General features: G+C 42.2%; 1 protein-coding gene across 4 annotated transcripts in view; it reads right to left on the bottom strand.

Annotated features, from left to right (window-relative positions):
* The window catches only part of LOC134527595 (protein PTHB1), an 82,630-nt gene that overhangs the window by 27,459 nt on the left and 38,780 nt on the right, over positions 1–16,391 (bottom strand). For 3 of the 4 annotated variants that reach the window (XM_063360412.1, XM_063360411.1, XM_063360414.1), the window contains one exon: positions 2,695–3,042. The exons of the other annotated variant lie outside the window; for it this stretch is intronic. In XM_063360412.1, the coding sequence (XP_063216482.1) occupies positions 2,695–3,042 (348 nt within the window). The remainder of the gene's footprint in view (positions 1–2,694; positions 3,043–16,391) is intronic. 4 annotated transcript variants of the gene reach the window in all.

Here is a 16,391-nt window from a genome sequence, read left to right as displayed (position 1 = left end):
TCACAGTTTCGAAGAACAAGAGGAAGCCCATGGTGCTTCAACTGTAAAGAACTAGGACACATCCAGCGCGACTGCCTGAATCAGGGTAGGAAATCCCAGAGAGGACAATTGTGAAAACAAGATTGGACAGGAGAAGAGTGTACTGTTTTGCATGTCCAGCGTGACTGCCCGGATCGTGGGAGGAAACCGAAACAAGGACAGCAATGTGACAATGGGATTAATGAGGGAGGCAATTCGCAGGTTCAAGAAGCAGGAAATTGCCTACGGTGTTCTGCGTGCCAAGTACAAGGGCATGTTCAATAGAGATGCCCAGAACAGGAACATGCCCAGTGGGGCTGCCTGATGGGAAGGAAGGCACCATGGCAGCAAATGCAAAAGAGTGAGGTCCATAGTAGGGGGAGCACGCCGGTTCTGGGACACTATAAACAAAGGACAGGTGCTTGTCTGACAGGTGCTTGTCTGACAGGTGTTTGTCTGACAGGTGCTTGTCTGTGTTGGTGACGTCACTTGGAGGGGGGTTGGGTGTATCGATCGTGAGCCAACTTCGGTAGGATCGATATATCTCGTCGGGTAACTTCGGGCGGGTTCGTTGCGGAGGGGGAGGTGGATGGTGAGGGTGTGTGTGTGTGTGTGTGTATGTATGTTTGTAAATGAGGAAGGCAGGTAGTGCTAGTGTCGCGCGCCGGAATTATTTTTACAAGTATAAAAATGTGAGGGCGGGCGACGGTTGGTTTCGAACCTTCGTTTCTGGATCTTTAGTCCGTCACGCTAACCACAGGACCACGAGACCATGTTGGAGAAAATAATTTCAGATGTTGTATATATGCTTATAAAATATTTTTTTTTTAAAGAGAAGGTATATATTTTTTATAGTGCTAAGCGGGAAATTTAAAAAAACGGGTGGCCGCCATGTTTATTTTTTTATAGTGGTAAGTGGTAAATTTAAACGAGGCGCATCGGCTGCTATGCGGCCGCCATGTTTATTTTTTTATAGTGCTAGTCGGCAAATTTAAACGGCGGGAAATTTAAAAACGGGTGGCCGCCATGTTTATTTTTTTATAGTGGTAAGCGGTAAATTTAAACGAGGCGCATCGGCTGCTATGCGGCCGCCATGTTTATTTTTTTAATAGTGCTAGTCGGCCAATTTAAACGGCGGGAAAAAAAAAATGTATAGTGTCGGCTGCTAGTCGGCCGCCATGTTTTATATTTTTATAGTGCTAAGCGGGAAATTTAAAAAACGGAGCGGCCGCCATGTTTATTTCAACATTGGAAAAAAAAATAATAATTTCGACTGCTAGGAAGTAACCAGAACAGCCAACTTTGAAAAAAAAAATTAAATAATATTATATGTATGACAATCGATTGCTGAAAGTCGCCATCTTGTAGTACAGCATACCAGGCCACCGTCTTGTAGCATAGCACACCAGGCCGCCATCTTGTAGCACAGCATACCAGGCCGCCATCTTTTTTTTCTTCCCCATTTATAGTCATTGTTTTTTTTCATTTCTCAAGTTTGAATATAAAAAAAAGTATTATTTCGGCAGCCACTACTCTAGGACTATAGTAGTAGTAGTAGTAGTAGTAGTAGTAGTAGTCATAGTAGTAGTAGTAGTAGTAGATTCCAAATTTTGAAGAAAAAAAACACACTGAAGTGTAGCCATGTTTTCTTATAGTACTAGACCAGTATAGTTATAGTATGCTTAATTTGGTGTGTAGCATGTCTGTCTATAATAATAAATAAAAAAAAGCTATAGGCATTACTTATGCTTATAGCGTGATGATAAAAAAAAATTATACTTTACGTATTTCAGCGAATTCAAACGGGGGGGTGTGGGGTGTAGTAGGTGAAAATAGTATGTATGGCGCCACCGGCTCCCAGCGCAAGATTGGGATTGACTAATCGATTGTGAGCCAACTTCGGTAGGATCGATAAAAAAAGTATGCTTATTACGTCACTTGTCATTTAAAAGAAAAAAAAAAACTATTGTATTGTGAATTTATAGGCATTATATATATATATATATATATTAAAAAAAATTAAAATATCTTTTCCCAAGGGGGTTGGAGCCGCGCAGACGACGATGGCGCGTACTCCCACGGCCCTTTCCTTCATCCCCCCAGTGTCATTTTTTTTATTTAAATAATGACTCAGACACTGGCGCCCGCATAGGAAAAGCCGCTCGCAGAGGGGTGGCGGCTGCAGCCGAAGAGAACTGTATACAAATGTAATTTCTTCCAAAGATAAAATATATATTTCTCCAACACTTAAAAAAAATATTACGTCTACCTGGTGTGTTAGTTACCTGTACCTGCCATTTGATTAATACCAGGTAAAAGTAACTTGTAATAATAATAATATTTTGCCATAGTCTCGTTTACGTAAATGTTTCTGTTAAACTATAATCAATGTATGTATGTATGTATGTATATATTTTTTTCACACAGCATTTTTTTTACAAGTAGCGCATTGCTACAAAATTATATTAAATAGTACGTTTATTTTTCCAAACAAAACGAGTTTTAAACCTTAACAGCAGTCTACCATGACCGCATAGTTCTTTACACGTATTACCAATTTTCTGCATACTAAGTTACCAGCCACAAGTAACACATAATGGGTATTGAAATAATGTAGTCAACACAACGATATTACTTCGTTTAAAAAAAAAATTTATTTTTTATCCCCTCCCTTACCCCGCTGGGCGTCCATAGCCATCAGTTTGGCCACGACTTTGCCGCTAGGCAGAGCTGGCACCTGCTGCTTCGTAGCAGGTAGCCGGACCCCTCTTTTTTCGTCGGCTGTTAGCGGACGACCCCAGGGACATGTCCCAGAGGGGCCCGCCACCAACAGCAGCGGCGAAGTCTTGGCCGGCGGTGTTGGAGGAGGAGGAGGGGGAGATGACGGCCCTTCCAGCAGGTCTTCTGCGAAGAAGGCCGCCGCAATGTCGGCTGGTATACTGGTCCCCTCCTCCACCTCTTCCTCGAAGAAAGAGGCCGCCAAAGCTGATGGGATCCGTTCCATTTGTCTGTGGTTGGGGAGATCTGTAGAACGTCACACAAGTTTCAGGCATCCTATCAAGAGGACGATTTATGTAAACTTAAAAAAAAAAAAAAACAGGGGAATATTTTATTTTTACATTTAATCAGGATAGATTGAATATACTTTGAGAGACAACTTGAAACAAACTTTTATTTTTACGTTAAATCATGATAGATTGAATATACTTTGAGAGGCAACTTGAAACAAACTTTTATTTTTACGTTAAATCATGATAGATTGAATAATATGCAAGCTATCATGGTAACAGGGAATATATATATTTTTTCAAAAACATCTCTACACATTTTCTTTAACATAACGACGGTTTTTCTCTCCACATGCATAATGGAAAGGATCATGGCGCGGCGCGGTGGGGGGAGGTGAACACACCCCTCTCGGGATAAGTTTTTTTTCTTTTGTGTGTGGGGGGAGGCGGAAGAAGCGCTGTTGTTTGCCTTCAACCCCCCCACACACACATATATATATATACACTTGAAGCCCCTCCGAGCAGGGGAGGAGTGGTGAGCGCTGTTGTGTTCCTGCAACCACTGCTCGGAGGTTACGTCAGCAGTGTTCGTCTCACTGGTGAACGTAATCAGAGGAAAAAAATGGAAATATGTACAATTATTAGGAGGGATCGGGTGAGGCACGAGTTTTAAAAGGACACAGATCTTTATGCCCCCAAGGTAATGTGCTGACACCGTCTTCAGAAAGCCAACGCTTATCGTCTCCTGAAGACAGTGCTACCTTGTTCACTCGCTCCATAAACACGGCGTGGCCTCGCGAACGGAAATGGTATTGACTGCCTAGAATCCGGGAATTTTTAAGCAAGCAATCCAGGTAATGAGGGAACAGAAGTGATCGGATTACGTTGGCCTTAACTCCTTTCGCTTTACGCATACAAGAACCATCCTCCATCTTGTATGCGTAGAGTTTCGGGCGAAGACCCACGTATTCTGTAATGATCTTGCCAGCGGCTTCATCTTTCATCACCCCTGTTACACCCTTGTTGACTAAGGGGAAGCGTTGATCATTACCTGGCGCATAATTTGACGTGTCGAAACGTGAAGCTAAGTCGGGTCGAATGGAATCGTAAACGTTATCACACTGAACGTGGTAAATTATCGAATCAGTGTCCGAGTACAAGAGATGCAGAGACTGTGGAGGGAATTTTTTTTGCATGTAGTTATAATGAAAGTCGTATAAAATCAATTTTGACAAATCTAAAATGGCGACACCCGTGTACAAAGGTTTATCGAAGGTTATCGAACCTTTCTGCAACTCTATGAGAACTAGATTTTCATCGACGATTTGCCGAGCCTTGAATGTCGGACGACCAATCAGCTCGGCTGCCCCATAAATACTTTCGTAACACGAAGCGATGCGAATGTCTCTGTGTTTTCTAGAATCTTCTAAACTTTTACTGTACACAGCATTCGATAGTAACTTAAAAAACGATTTTTCGAAGGGATTCGCAGCCTGGGCACGACGCTCAGCATTAAAGGTTATGTAATCTTTCATCCAGGCAGCCTGTTCAAACCGCAGCACGCGGTGAACCTGGCCGATGACCGCCCCATACCGAACGTAGTGCCGCAGTGTTTTAGCATGGACAACATAATTATTTCGCGGCGCGAGAGTTAACAATAATTTACTCATTCCCCCGTTTGGCGGTACGCCATTCACAGCGGCGAGAGGCAGATCTGATAGGCGGTCGTGACAATCATCGGGAAAGGTCAAATCCACTTCCGCGAAATATGACGTATCGCCATCTATGTCAATGGCGTTGAAATCCCAACTCGCATACTCATCCCTGGGAACCCACTCAAATTTGCCCACAGGAAGTTTATCTAACATTGTGTGAGCATACAAAGCGTTTACATCGAAATAGCAGATGTACGAAGACGGAAGGCTCGGGTCGTGAGTGGACATGTGAACATTATTGGCTTTCGCGTGATGTCGACTAACGTTTGTTATACCTCCACGAACGGCGGACTCTAGGAAGAGGTATATATCCGGGTCGGTTATCAGCTCAAGACGCGCACCGGTTTTAAATAAAAGTGCATCCCATGCGAGCGAGGGAGCGGTAATGTAATGGGCAGGATCTAATGATTAATATTGTAAGCAAACGAAACGAAACGACTCGAATATGTCGGCCAGCAAACAAGTATCCACCTTAAGATAACTAAGTGCGTACTCTTTCAATGTGGCACAATGGAAGACGTCCCAAGCATTTTGAGCGTGAGTATAGTCCAGATCACTCACGTCCGTGCCACTCATTACGTTATGGAACGCTTCCTTAGGGGGTAGCGAGGCAGTCTACAATTGTTCACTAGATTTAACAAAATCATAGGGAAACACACCTTTACGAGTAGCTAACTGAAACTGTGCGTCATCTGGAAACATTGAACAGGTGACTTTCAATTTATCTGGCGTGAGATTGCCAGCGAGAGTTTCCAGAGATGAATTTAAAAAGTTAAGTGAATCTATGAATCTAAGACGCACAGTGCGCATGCCTCCTTGCGCATTATCTGAAATGGGTATGTATTTTGTAATGCACTTGTAGCTCTCCATTGTAACTCCAAGGACTTTGACACTGCCGGGGTTCTCCACAACGAAGGAACCGTCCGGCTGTGCAATCCGCCGCGAAACTAAATGTTGCATTAAAAAGTGGGCATCGTAATTTTGCAAATTATGAAAAACCGCGACGAGTTGATTCTTTTGCAACCTGAAAGCCATGTTGCATTTAGAATGGGCATAACCACGTATTTCACCAGTCAAATGGCAGTGATTGAGCACCGTCTGCCCAGCCAATACCTTCTGACAGATATGGCAATGTGTTTGACTCGCAAGCCTTGCAGAGACGGCCGGGGTCGGTGTCTTAATAGTAATGATCTTTGAATAAATATCGCAAACCCACTGTGTCATTGAAACTAATTCTGCGATCATTTCAGCAATACAATTATCACCCTCGAATTGCACATACTTGGTCAAAGAGCTATCGTACCCACATACTAACAAAATGCTACATGCATAAGGCACGTGTTCGTTTACCCGCGTAGTGCTAGAAGACTCGTCACCGGGCAAACAGGTGGAGAAAGGCTTCAGGTAACACTCAGTGTCACAGTACGCAATAAAGCCTAGGCGGTCCTGTTTTACAAAGTTTGTAAATTGAAAATACTTGTTCTCTTCTGTAGGGAAACAGGTCCGCACTGCTTGATGCTGGCTGCAGAGAACATTGTGTGAATTTAATCTGTCTTCGCTTGTAAAATACTGAAGACAGTGCTCGCAAATCCATTTCTTATGTTGCGTCTTGGACAATTGTGAATGCAATAATCTGGACATTGACTTTATGTAAACAAAATGTAGGTGCTCTGTCGCGCCACTCGAACGAATCGCCAATATATTTACATGTCTCTCTCTTCGCTCAGAGGATACGCGAAGAGGCTGGATCGAGGATTCAGATTTGCCACTAAAACATTCGTCAACGATATTCCCCTTAGAATCTGCGCAAGCGTAAACATTAATGGAAATATCATTGTTCCTCTCAAATGTTTTAATCTGATGCAGAGTGGAGGGAAACGTCAAGCCATTCGTATTAAAATACACGAGTGGATTTGGATACGAAGTGGCTCGAGTAACATTGCCTTCCACCGTCGACACACCTGCCATGACAGCATACAGAAAACAGTGCTGCTCGGGACACTCAATGTTAACACAAGCTTTCCTATTGTACAAAAACGCCGGCAATTTCGTGTGCGCTGCGCCAACCGTGAAAACTCTATAGCTTGAAACATGTACATCCATGTTAATCAATCTTTTTAGAGCCCAGCCACTGCCACGCGCACCGAAATCACTAACGTGTTTATTGATTTCCGGAATGAATGTTGAATCGTAGATTTCCCCTACCTCATCAGAGTGCAGTATCGCGGTTGAGTGAGTTGTGAAATGAAAAGTTTCACTCTCGTTTCCCTCCGCAGATTCCTTAACAAATGAAGCCGAGAGTGAAACGTAAACTTTAAAGGGGCGAATTAATTTGTTAGTTAAGTCCAGAAAGGAAACCCTACATCTCTGTAGAAACCGGTCCAAGTCCGGATCGACATTTTCAATATCATTTCCAATTCGAAAGTACACTATCTTGTTAGCAAATGCAGTGTTCAAGGTAACACCCTCCAGGCGAGGCAAGACGTCGGGCCACTGCACCAACTCCACCCCTGACCCCCGCCCACCATCGCGAGAGTCAGGGATAGAAGGCCCAGCTTCATTAAGACGGAGTCGCTTTGCCTCGGGGGAAGAAGAACGGGAAGACATATTAAGAGAAAAGAGATAGAAAATAAAGAAAGAGAGAGAGAGGGAAATTACGTTCAACAGTGAGCACAAAGCTAAAACAAAAAGAAAAGAATAAAATTTAGTAGACGTATTTATGGAGTATAGGTTTGACATAATAATTTTAAATTAATTTTTTTTCTTCAGAAAACTATGTTAGATTGTACACGAAATCTCCCATCCGTTTGCAAGATTTTAAAATAAATTTTTTAGAGAATATCTCTAGATGGAAATATTTTCTAAAAAACAAAAAAAATTTTTACGTATTAATGAAATAGGAAACGATAATAAATTATAAATGGTAAATGCGAAAACATTGTGTGGTAGTAAAAGGTGAAGAAAGTTGAAGTTTAATATTATTTTCATGTTAAATGAAAAAAAAAGAATATTTCCATTCAAAATGATAATAATATCTTCCTAACATTACAAACAGCTTAGTAAGATATTATTTTCATGTTAAATGAAAAAAAGAATATTTCCATTCAAAATGATAACAATAACATCCTAACATTTCAAACAGCTTAGTAAATACATTTACAGTAAATTGTATCTATCTATCTTACCTTTGCTGGAAAAAACAGGAGGCGCAGCTCTGCTCGTCGAGGTAGCAGTGCGGCAGCAGCAGTGCGACGACTGATCAGAGACTGTGTTCCCTCACAGTCTGTGACATTTATATGTGTAACTAATCTTTCAAGATGGCTGCCAGCGTATTTTTTTTACTCTGGGAACCCCTCACTCCGCAGCGCGTTGCGTCTGGTTATTTTTTTTACAACTTACCACCCCTCCCTCCAGACGGATCTCACCCCAGTAACACAATGAACAGGCTAGTATTCAAATAATCTAACAAGTAATAACATTTACAGTTTTTATTCAAAAGTCACTCTTCAAACCACTCCTCATACAATAAATAAATTATACACATAAAAAATTACATGAAGAGGTTTTTTTTTTCACAAAACGACGTATTAAATTAAAAAAAATATTATGACTCTTTAATCAGAGTCCAAAATTACATATTTACTTTTCATATTATACCACACTTATGTGTGTTTTAAATTACAACAATAAAATTACATTAAAACGTTTTTTTTCACAAAACGACGTATTAAATTTAAAAATAAATTATGACTCTTTAATCAGAGTCCAAAAGTACATATTTACTTTTCATATTAGACCACACTTATGTGTGTTTTAAATTACAACAATAAAATTACATTAAAACGTTTTTTTTTCACAAAACGACGTATTAAATTTAAAAATAAATTATGACTCTTTAATCAGAGTCCAAAAGTACATATTTACTTTTCATATTAGACCACACTTATGTGTGTTTTAAATTACAACAATAAAATTACATTAAAATTTTTTTTTTTTTTTTTTTCCACAAAACAACGTATTAAATTTTAAAAAAAAATGATGACTCTTTAATCAGAGTCCAATCATACGTAGATTACTGTTCATATTAGACCACACTTATGTGTGTTTTAAATTACAACAAAACATTTATATGAAGAGGTTTTTTCCACAAAAACCACGTATTAAATTAATAAAGCACAAGTCATAAAACTTACAGTTTGTTATACATTTCTATGAGTACAGTACGTAGGGCTATTTTGGCATTGCTTAGGTCTCTTTCGTGCTGGTTCTGCTGAATGTTGTGATCACCATCTTGACTGACGGGTCCCAGATGGTTGAGGTCTCGGGTTCGAGTCTTGCGCGGTGCATACGTTGCGGGCACTCTCCGCTGACATTTCTTGCGCGCTGGTTTCGCAGGCTCGATGATAGCTGATGCACAGTCGGGTGAATGCAGTTCTGGCATTTGCAAGGCGTGATTGTAGACTTCGTCGACACTGCAAGGCAATGGCGTGTCTTTTCGCATGTAATTAACTGCACAACGTCCGTACGAATGCACTGATTAACTTCCAGGGGTAAATCGTTAGTGTCCGGGTTTATAATCTGAACAGTGTGAAAGTGATCGTCACAACTCTCCACATAGTTCTTCAGGATGCCATTATTCCAGATTGAGTACTCCACCATTGATAAACCACGAGACAGGTTTTCATAATGGTTACCCGGATTAAACGACATGTTTACTCGACCGAGGCTCACTCCACACTGAGCTGAGACTCTGTTTGTCTTTTAGCAATTATACGTATGGCTTCCATAAATAAACTTGCAATGTATTCACAGAGGGTGTTACAACACGCTGACTCACAACAGTTCATGGTTTATTTATTTTATTTTTTAGAAAAGTTTACGTTTCGTCGATAGCTTGAATCCGACATATGGCGCAAGAGGTAATGATTTATACACTGAAAAGTTTGACTCTTTTATTACTTTTGCACAGTAAATAGGACATAGGTGTCCTACACACGGTGTGTTCAGGTCGTCATCGTCTCCCAACAAAACATCGTACGTTTTCTTCCGACAATGATCGGTTCCGGTACAGCGCTCTATGAAAGTTTCATCATTTTTAACTCTAGAGGTCCTGAGTTCATCAACGGTTGTTGGATGTTTAGCCAGCGGATGGCATAAGTGCACGTAACAGTTCTTATCTTCACAGTGAAACGATGTTAACAGTCTCATGGTAGTATATGGGAATGATTTATCCCAACACATGCGATAATGGATATTATCGCGACACGATTCAAAGTATACAGGCATACGTTCACAATCATTCTCAATGTCGTAATATCTAACACGGTATTCGACACAGTGCAGGCTAGAATGCACGTAAAGATATCTAGTTTCTTGACAGTCGTACATTAGCTGCGGTAAAGTGTGAGTTAACCTAGGATCCGCTATTCTGTGTTTCTTCGCTTTTTCTCGCCATCGGCGCGAAGCCAAAGAAATAGGAATGTCATAGAAGTTTCGGTCACTTTGATTATCACTAAAACCATCGTCTGACAATTGTCTGGGTTAGTATCTAAATAACGAACATCCTCGAACAGCGGCATGGGAACGTCCAGATGTTCACCGGAAGCTAGTCTTAAGCCTGCGGGATACGGCCCGCGGATGTGTCTAGACTTTTCTCTCTTGGTCTTGATGGGGTCTCGGCCCCAGATGGGTGGGAACATGGCGAACGTCACTCACCGGAGCTGTTACTGGCGAAGACGGGCGGGTGGCAGCTGGCGGGCGGGCGGGCGGGCGGGTGGTGGTTGGCGGCTGGAGGCTGGCGGCTGATGTCTAGCCGCGACGGCGGCCGTCCTTCTCCTAGTCGTCGGAGCCGACCGGTGTTGGGATGTCGCAGACTTCCGGGTTGCACGGCACACTCGAGTGGTTGCCCCCGTCGAGGAATGTTGCATGTGTGATTAAATCACACGATTCACTCCAGGCAACCACCGTGCCGTTGGGACGATGCACCTCGAACTCAACAAAACCTTGCTCCTGGCCGGGCCACACCTGCACCACCTCATCTGCGGCCTCGACGAGCAGAGCTTCCGGAGAGCATGGGAGGTGTGTGTCCGGACGTAGGAGTCTTACGCTGCAGTTTTGCTGAGTGCAAGGCAGCTCTATCACTTCCTCGTCTGCGTCGTCGCGAACCAGGTGTCCCAAAGTTGTGCACACGTGCAACCACTGCCGACCGTCCGCCGTCTCGAAGTTCACCCGACCGCAGCCGAGCAACACATCCCGATACAGCGTTTCCGGATTAAACTGCATTTGTACGAAGAGTGGCTTGGAGGGTGACTAGGCTCCCCTATGAACGACGCGTTCCATTTATAGCACCGAGGGTGGCCACCCCACCGGGCTCCCCCTCCCTACGAGCAACGCTTTCAATTTATAGTATCGGGGGGGAAGCAAGCAGGGTCTGGCGTCGCTTGGCAATGCTCCAACGCCCAAGCCCTAAGCAGCGCGGCGTTATGTCGTGACGTAACGGGCCGTGCACGGCTATTATCTTGCGTATACATTTTATTCAGTTCTTTCAGTGACGGACATCCGAGCTCGGTCTGAGCATCCTGAATATTAACATGTTTTTTACACAACTTTGCAAGCCACCTTTTTTGCTCTACGCCTGCCACCATTACGGTTCCGCTGATGTGTCCTGACAGGATGTTTTGCAACGAAGTATACGGAAACAGACCGTCATCCCAATGGATGCCGTGGAAATGTCTAGTTAACCAAGAATTTGTTCTCTGGTAATTTCTGTGGAGGTACTTCCACGAGTATGGCGGCTGAAATGTTCTCGTAATTATCTCCCCTTCGTCATTAGCCAGGCTTATCTCTTTTAAGACGAAACCGTGCTGAGAGTAGCATCCCTGGAGGTTGGCATACAGCATGACGTCCCAGGGAAAACTGCGTTATCACTTACATTACATTAGAATTTTAATAGATTTGTCTCTCGGGTTATACGAAACCAATCGATCGTGCAGAATTAGTGCGAATGCTTGAGTGCCGACGGGAATATTTCTCGTTGTGGTAATTTCTATTCTACAATCCACGACTCCTCCAATCATCTTATCGTTCTGTTTAGACACATCAAACACAAAGAGAGGAGCCATATCTTTAAATTTCTCCGGATCGAGAAGTGGTGATGATTGACGACCGTAATATGAGTCTTGAAATTCCGCGTACATGTTATACACCAGCAGATAGCTATCATTAGGAAAATTACTATCCAGGTTTGTGTATGGATAGGATTCCGAATTCAAAAAAACTTTCACATTCTTAATGTCAACATGATCAAACTTTGATTTATCACCGGCGACGTTGTTTTGCCTACCCGTTTGAAATGTGACTGTTATATATCTAGGCTTTTCCGTATTAAATGATGTTTTCACGGACCAATGTACCGATTGAGATTGCGGCAGGGCCGGATATGTTTCGAGGCTCCAGGATTGGAAAGCAATGTCTATGTTTTTTCCTTTTTCAACCATTTTAAGCAAACGAATCCTCTGTGCGGTAGAAACGGTTACATGAGGCATTAGCCAATCTATGCTCGTGAGTGTTAGTTTCACAGGCAACGGTTGCGCTGCCGTGTCTAACACCGCGTTGTTCTGAGAGTTTGAAACAAGTAACACTAATTCTTGTCGAACGTTAACTAAAACGTGTTTATAATCTTCGAAAAATCCCATGAGATGACTCAAAGGCACGCATATTTCAAAATCGCCGTTTGCATTAATGGGTACACTTTAGTCTTCAGACAAGCCCCAGCCGGCCATCTTGGAAACGGCTTTTTCACTGGGCGTTAGCGAAAGATATTTTTTAATGGTAGTGACTAATCCAACGTCGCGACATTCATCTATCTGTAAATAATTTACCTCGTACGCAATTCTGTTAAACATGTGTAAAATTCCATTTCTGACAATTTTTGCGTATGTAGCGGCCTGGCCATCCGGTTTGACAAATTTTCCGCGGATTCTTAACAGGCTTTTGCAAGGCAGACAATAAATATCAGAATTCTGGATTGCGATACGTATCTCGGAATTTAAATCATAAGGACCCGAAATGAATGGCCGGTAGCTATGTATTTCCGTTTTCGTGATATCATTTTCAAATTGAATTGGCTGGTCGACTTGGAGAATGCTGGAATCCATTTTGGAATACTTTGAATCCTAGTTTCTTGAGAAAGCGTATATTTTTACGTGTTAACCGCTTGGCGTCTCGCTGACTACTGGGTCTGCCTTCGAAACCGCCGGAGCCTTTATGAATGCCAAAGTAATTCACTCCCATATTTTTTTTAAATGCAGACGTAACGTTATTTCTTCGCCTCTAAAATCAATGAGCTTCCCGTTTTGGTCGAATATCCTCACAGACAACTCGTGTATTCGTTTAACGATCACCGGAACGTATATGACAGATTTAGGTACTTCGATAACCTTATAACCAGGCGGGACGCTGGGGTAAAACTCGTGTATGGTCAAGCTAGGTTGTCCGTTTAAATAGCTGGAGCCCACGATATTTGTATCTATACGTATGACCGATACAGGGAAAATATTGACCGGTTGTGTTGACTCATGCATTCGACCTGCCACGTAAATTTTAGGTTCAAAACCGAGCATTTTTCCGATCGTATCGCTTCCTGTAAAATTGATATCGTAATTACAATGCATATTACATTGCAATGTATTAGGGTTGCCTCTCAAAATAAATGTCGCATCGTGTGGTAACAGATCTCCAATGTAACTTTCCAAATCTGAAATTTCATAACTTCCGACGGGAAGAATAATTTGAGACACAGGACCATTGTTTTTAGAAAAACGGAATTTGTTGTTTTTTTCGTCAACGTTCGGAATGGAATGGTATGTTTGAAAGTCGATTAGCCCAATCTGCCACTCTCCATTCGTAAGGTCAAGGGGTGGAAAATATACGGACCGTAATTCAGAATTTTTTCCCGTTAATATAAGTGAAATTGACATTTCAGGTTAGCTTGCACTACAGTATGGATCACCAGGATAGGTTGCCCTCTGGTATAGACTGGACGCGTCAATGGCTGGTGTATCTGTGCTGTTTGAAATTATTTATTTTGCTTCTTATACGCGGACACGAGAAATCTTAAACATAAATGACCGCAATTCCACGATTTGATCGTCTGTTGTCTATCATAATTGTAACTTAACATCGTGCCTTTCAGGTACTTTCTTACTTACGGAGGCGGTCTGAGGTCGCCATAGCTGTCATAATACAGCGCAGTGCTGCCAGACTTTTTATATGCAACCCAGTGAGTTCCTTTTCCTGTCGATACGTCTAGATTAATTATCCCGCACTCGTACTGTTTCAGTTTTAAAGGTAAGTTATCTCTCATGAAAACACCTCGGAAATTTTTGATTTTCAACTTGAATACCGCATTTTCTAAATCCGTCGTAGTTAGCGGTCTGTGAGGCAAGGCTAAAATCACCCTTTCCTCATTTTTTTTTACTGCTTTCTTAGTCGCTGCGGCGAGAGCAACCCTTCCCCGCGTGAGGTCGTGTGGCAGGAGGGTTAATAGTGTCCCACCCTTCCCTGTCCCCCCTTTCGCTTCCGGCGGCTGCGGCGGCTGCGGCAGCTGCGTCCTCCCACGCCTCCTCCAACGGCTTTGAATGGTCGTAAAAAAAGCCCCGCACCATTTTTGCTTCGATTTGTTAAGGCCTGAATACGTCTGTGATGTTGTGCATTTTGTTGCAACAATTTAGTCTGATTATTAGCGGTTGTCACGCTCTTTGTGATTCCGGCTGCGCCTCCGATCAAAGAACCGAGCGCTGCCAGAGCTGGAAATAGAAATGGTATAACACCGCCCTTTTTATCACGTTTATTTTTCTTTTTTCTTTTTCTTTGCGACTCTTATGCTGGCTCCTAGTTTACGCTTAACACTCATTATTTTACTTACGCTCCAAACCGCGATCTTTTCACCTAGCTTAGTTTGAGGGTTCTGTGCAATTTGTTTAGCTTTAAGTGCTAAAATACGGTCCGCTTGATGTATGTTCTCCAAATCGTTACTCTTTGCGTATGATATATCGTGTTCTTTATACGCTCTATCTAATTGATTTTTGCCTGGGTCTCCGCGTGCTAAACGTTTTTCAAGTTTTGTACCGGGTCCACAGTACTGATAAGTTGGCAAATGTAGCTCGAAAGGTAATTTATTTATGGCAGAGTTAATAAGACCTTTACCCTTCACCCTCCTTCCAGCTCGACGCATATCAGCGTAATGACTTTGAGGGGTATAAATAAGACGGTTTTATACTTTTTACGCTTCAGTTGTAACGATGGAAGTAATCCCTCAACATGACAGTCTTCCGATCAAAATTATTCACGATGATTTGATAAGCAAACGGGAACAACGCCACGGACCGCTGTTGCCGAATACCATAAGATGTATAATTGCCGGACCTTCAAACAGCGGGAAAACATGTATTTTACTTTCGCTTATACAACATCCTAACGGAGTGCATTTCGAGAATATTTATTTGTATAGCAAGAGCATAGAACAACCAAAATATAAACGTTTGGCGCAGGTATTGTCTCATGTTCAAGGTATTAAATTTTTTCTATTTCGTGAAAATGAAGAGGTAGTGCCGCCAAGCAAAGTGCTACCAAATTCGATTATAATTTTCGATGACATCGGGTGTGAAAAACAGGCAATAGTTCAACAGTATTTTTCCATGGGGCGACATTTCTTGTGCGATTGTTTTTATTTAATTCAAACGTATAGCCAAACCCGAAAACAGTTGGTTCGGGATAATGCTAATTTGATAATTTTATTTAAAATGGATCTTCTAAATCTTCAACATGTTTACCACGAGCACGTCACAACCGACATGTCATTCGATAAATTTAAAGATGTTTGTGCTCGCTGTTGGAATAGCAATGATGGTTATGGTTTCCTAGTAATAGGTAAGGATTTTCCTTTACAAAAAGGTCGTTATCGCTGTGGCTTCGATCACTTCATAGTGTTACCTTCGTGAAGAATGAACTTGGGCATCTCCAAATTTGGGAGCGGCGGGAATAAACGTCGGCGACAGTCATGTCTGACTCTTACGGAAGATGGGCACTGTCAGGTTGGCGGGAAACGTTTGCGCGATGTAGGCGATCCACGTGACGCGGCAGATGCTGCCACAAAGAATTACGTAGATGTAGCTTCCGGTGCCACCGCACATGCAATTAGTACGATGGCGAATAATTTAGAAAAAGACTTTGGTCTACTAAAAAACAGTCTCTCATACGCACAGGATCTTAATAAGAATTTGCTAACGTATCTACATCAGTTTGAAAAGAAGAGTACAGATGTTTTAGATAAAATTCGAGGAAATTTACCCGAGAAGGAAGTTTTACACGAGTTGAAAAATCTGGTATCTGTCAGTAGTGATGAGCTGAAAGTTATTTTTACGGATGTGAAGGATCTCGTTAGCTCGTCACGTGACTTGCAGAGGGGAATGGGAAGTTACTTGCGTCAGGCAGATAGCGATACGCGCGAGTCATTTGCCAAGATTCTAGAGCTGTTGAAGGCTCTGTCAAGTGGTGGTTGCAATAGGAACTTTAGCGAGCTAAAGAATATTTTTCTGACTAAACACGAGGGTTTATATATACACAAACAACACTTTGAAGCAATCAAAAA

This window comes from Bacillus rossius, chromosome 1 (genome assembly GCF_032445375.1).
Source record: "Bacillus rossius redtenbacheri isolate Brsri chromosome 1, Brsri_v3, whole genome shotgun sequence".
Lineage (NCBI taxonomy): Eukaryota > Metazoa > Arthropoda > Insecta > Phasmatodea > Bacillidae > Bacillus > Bacillus rossius.
Note: the sequence above shows the minus strand (reverse complement) of the source record. Positions and strands in the feature narration are given on the sequence as shown.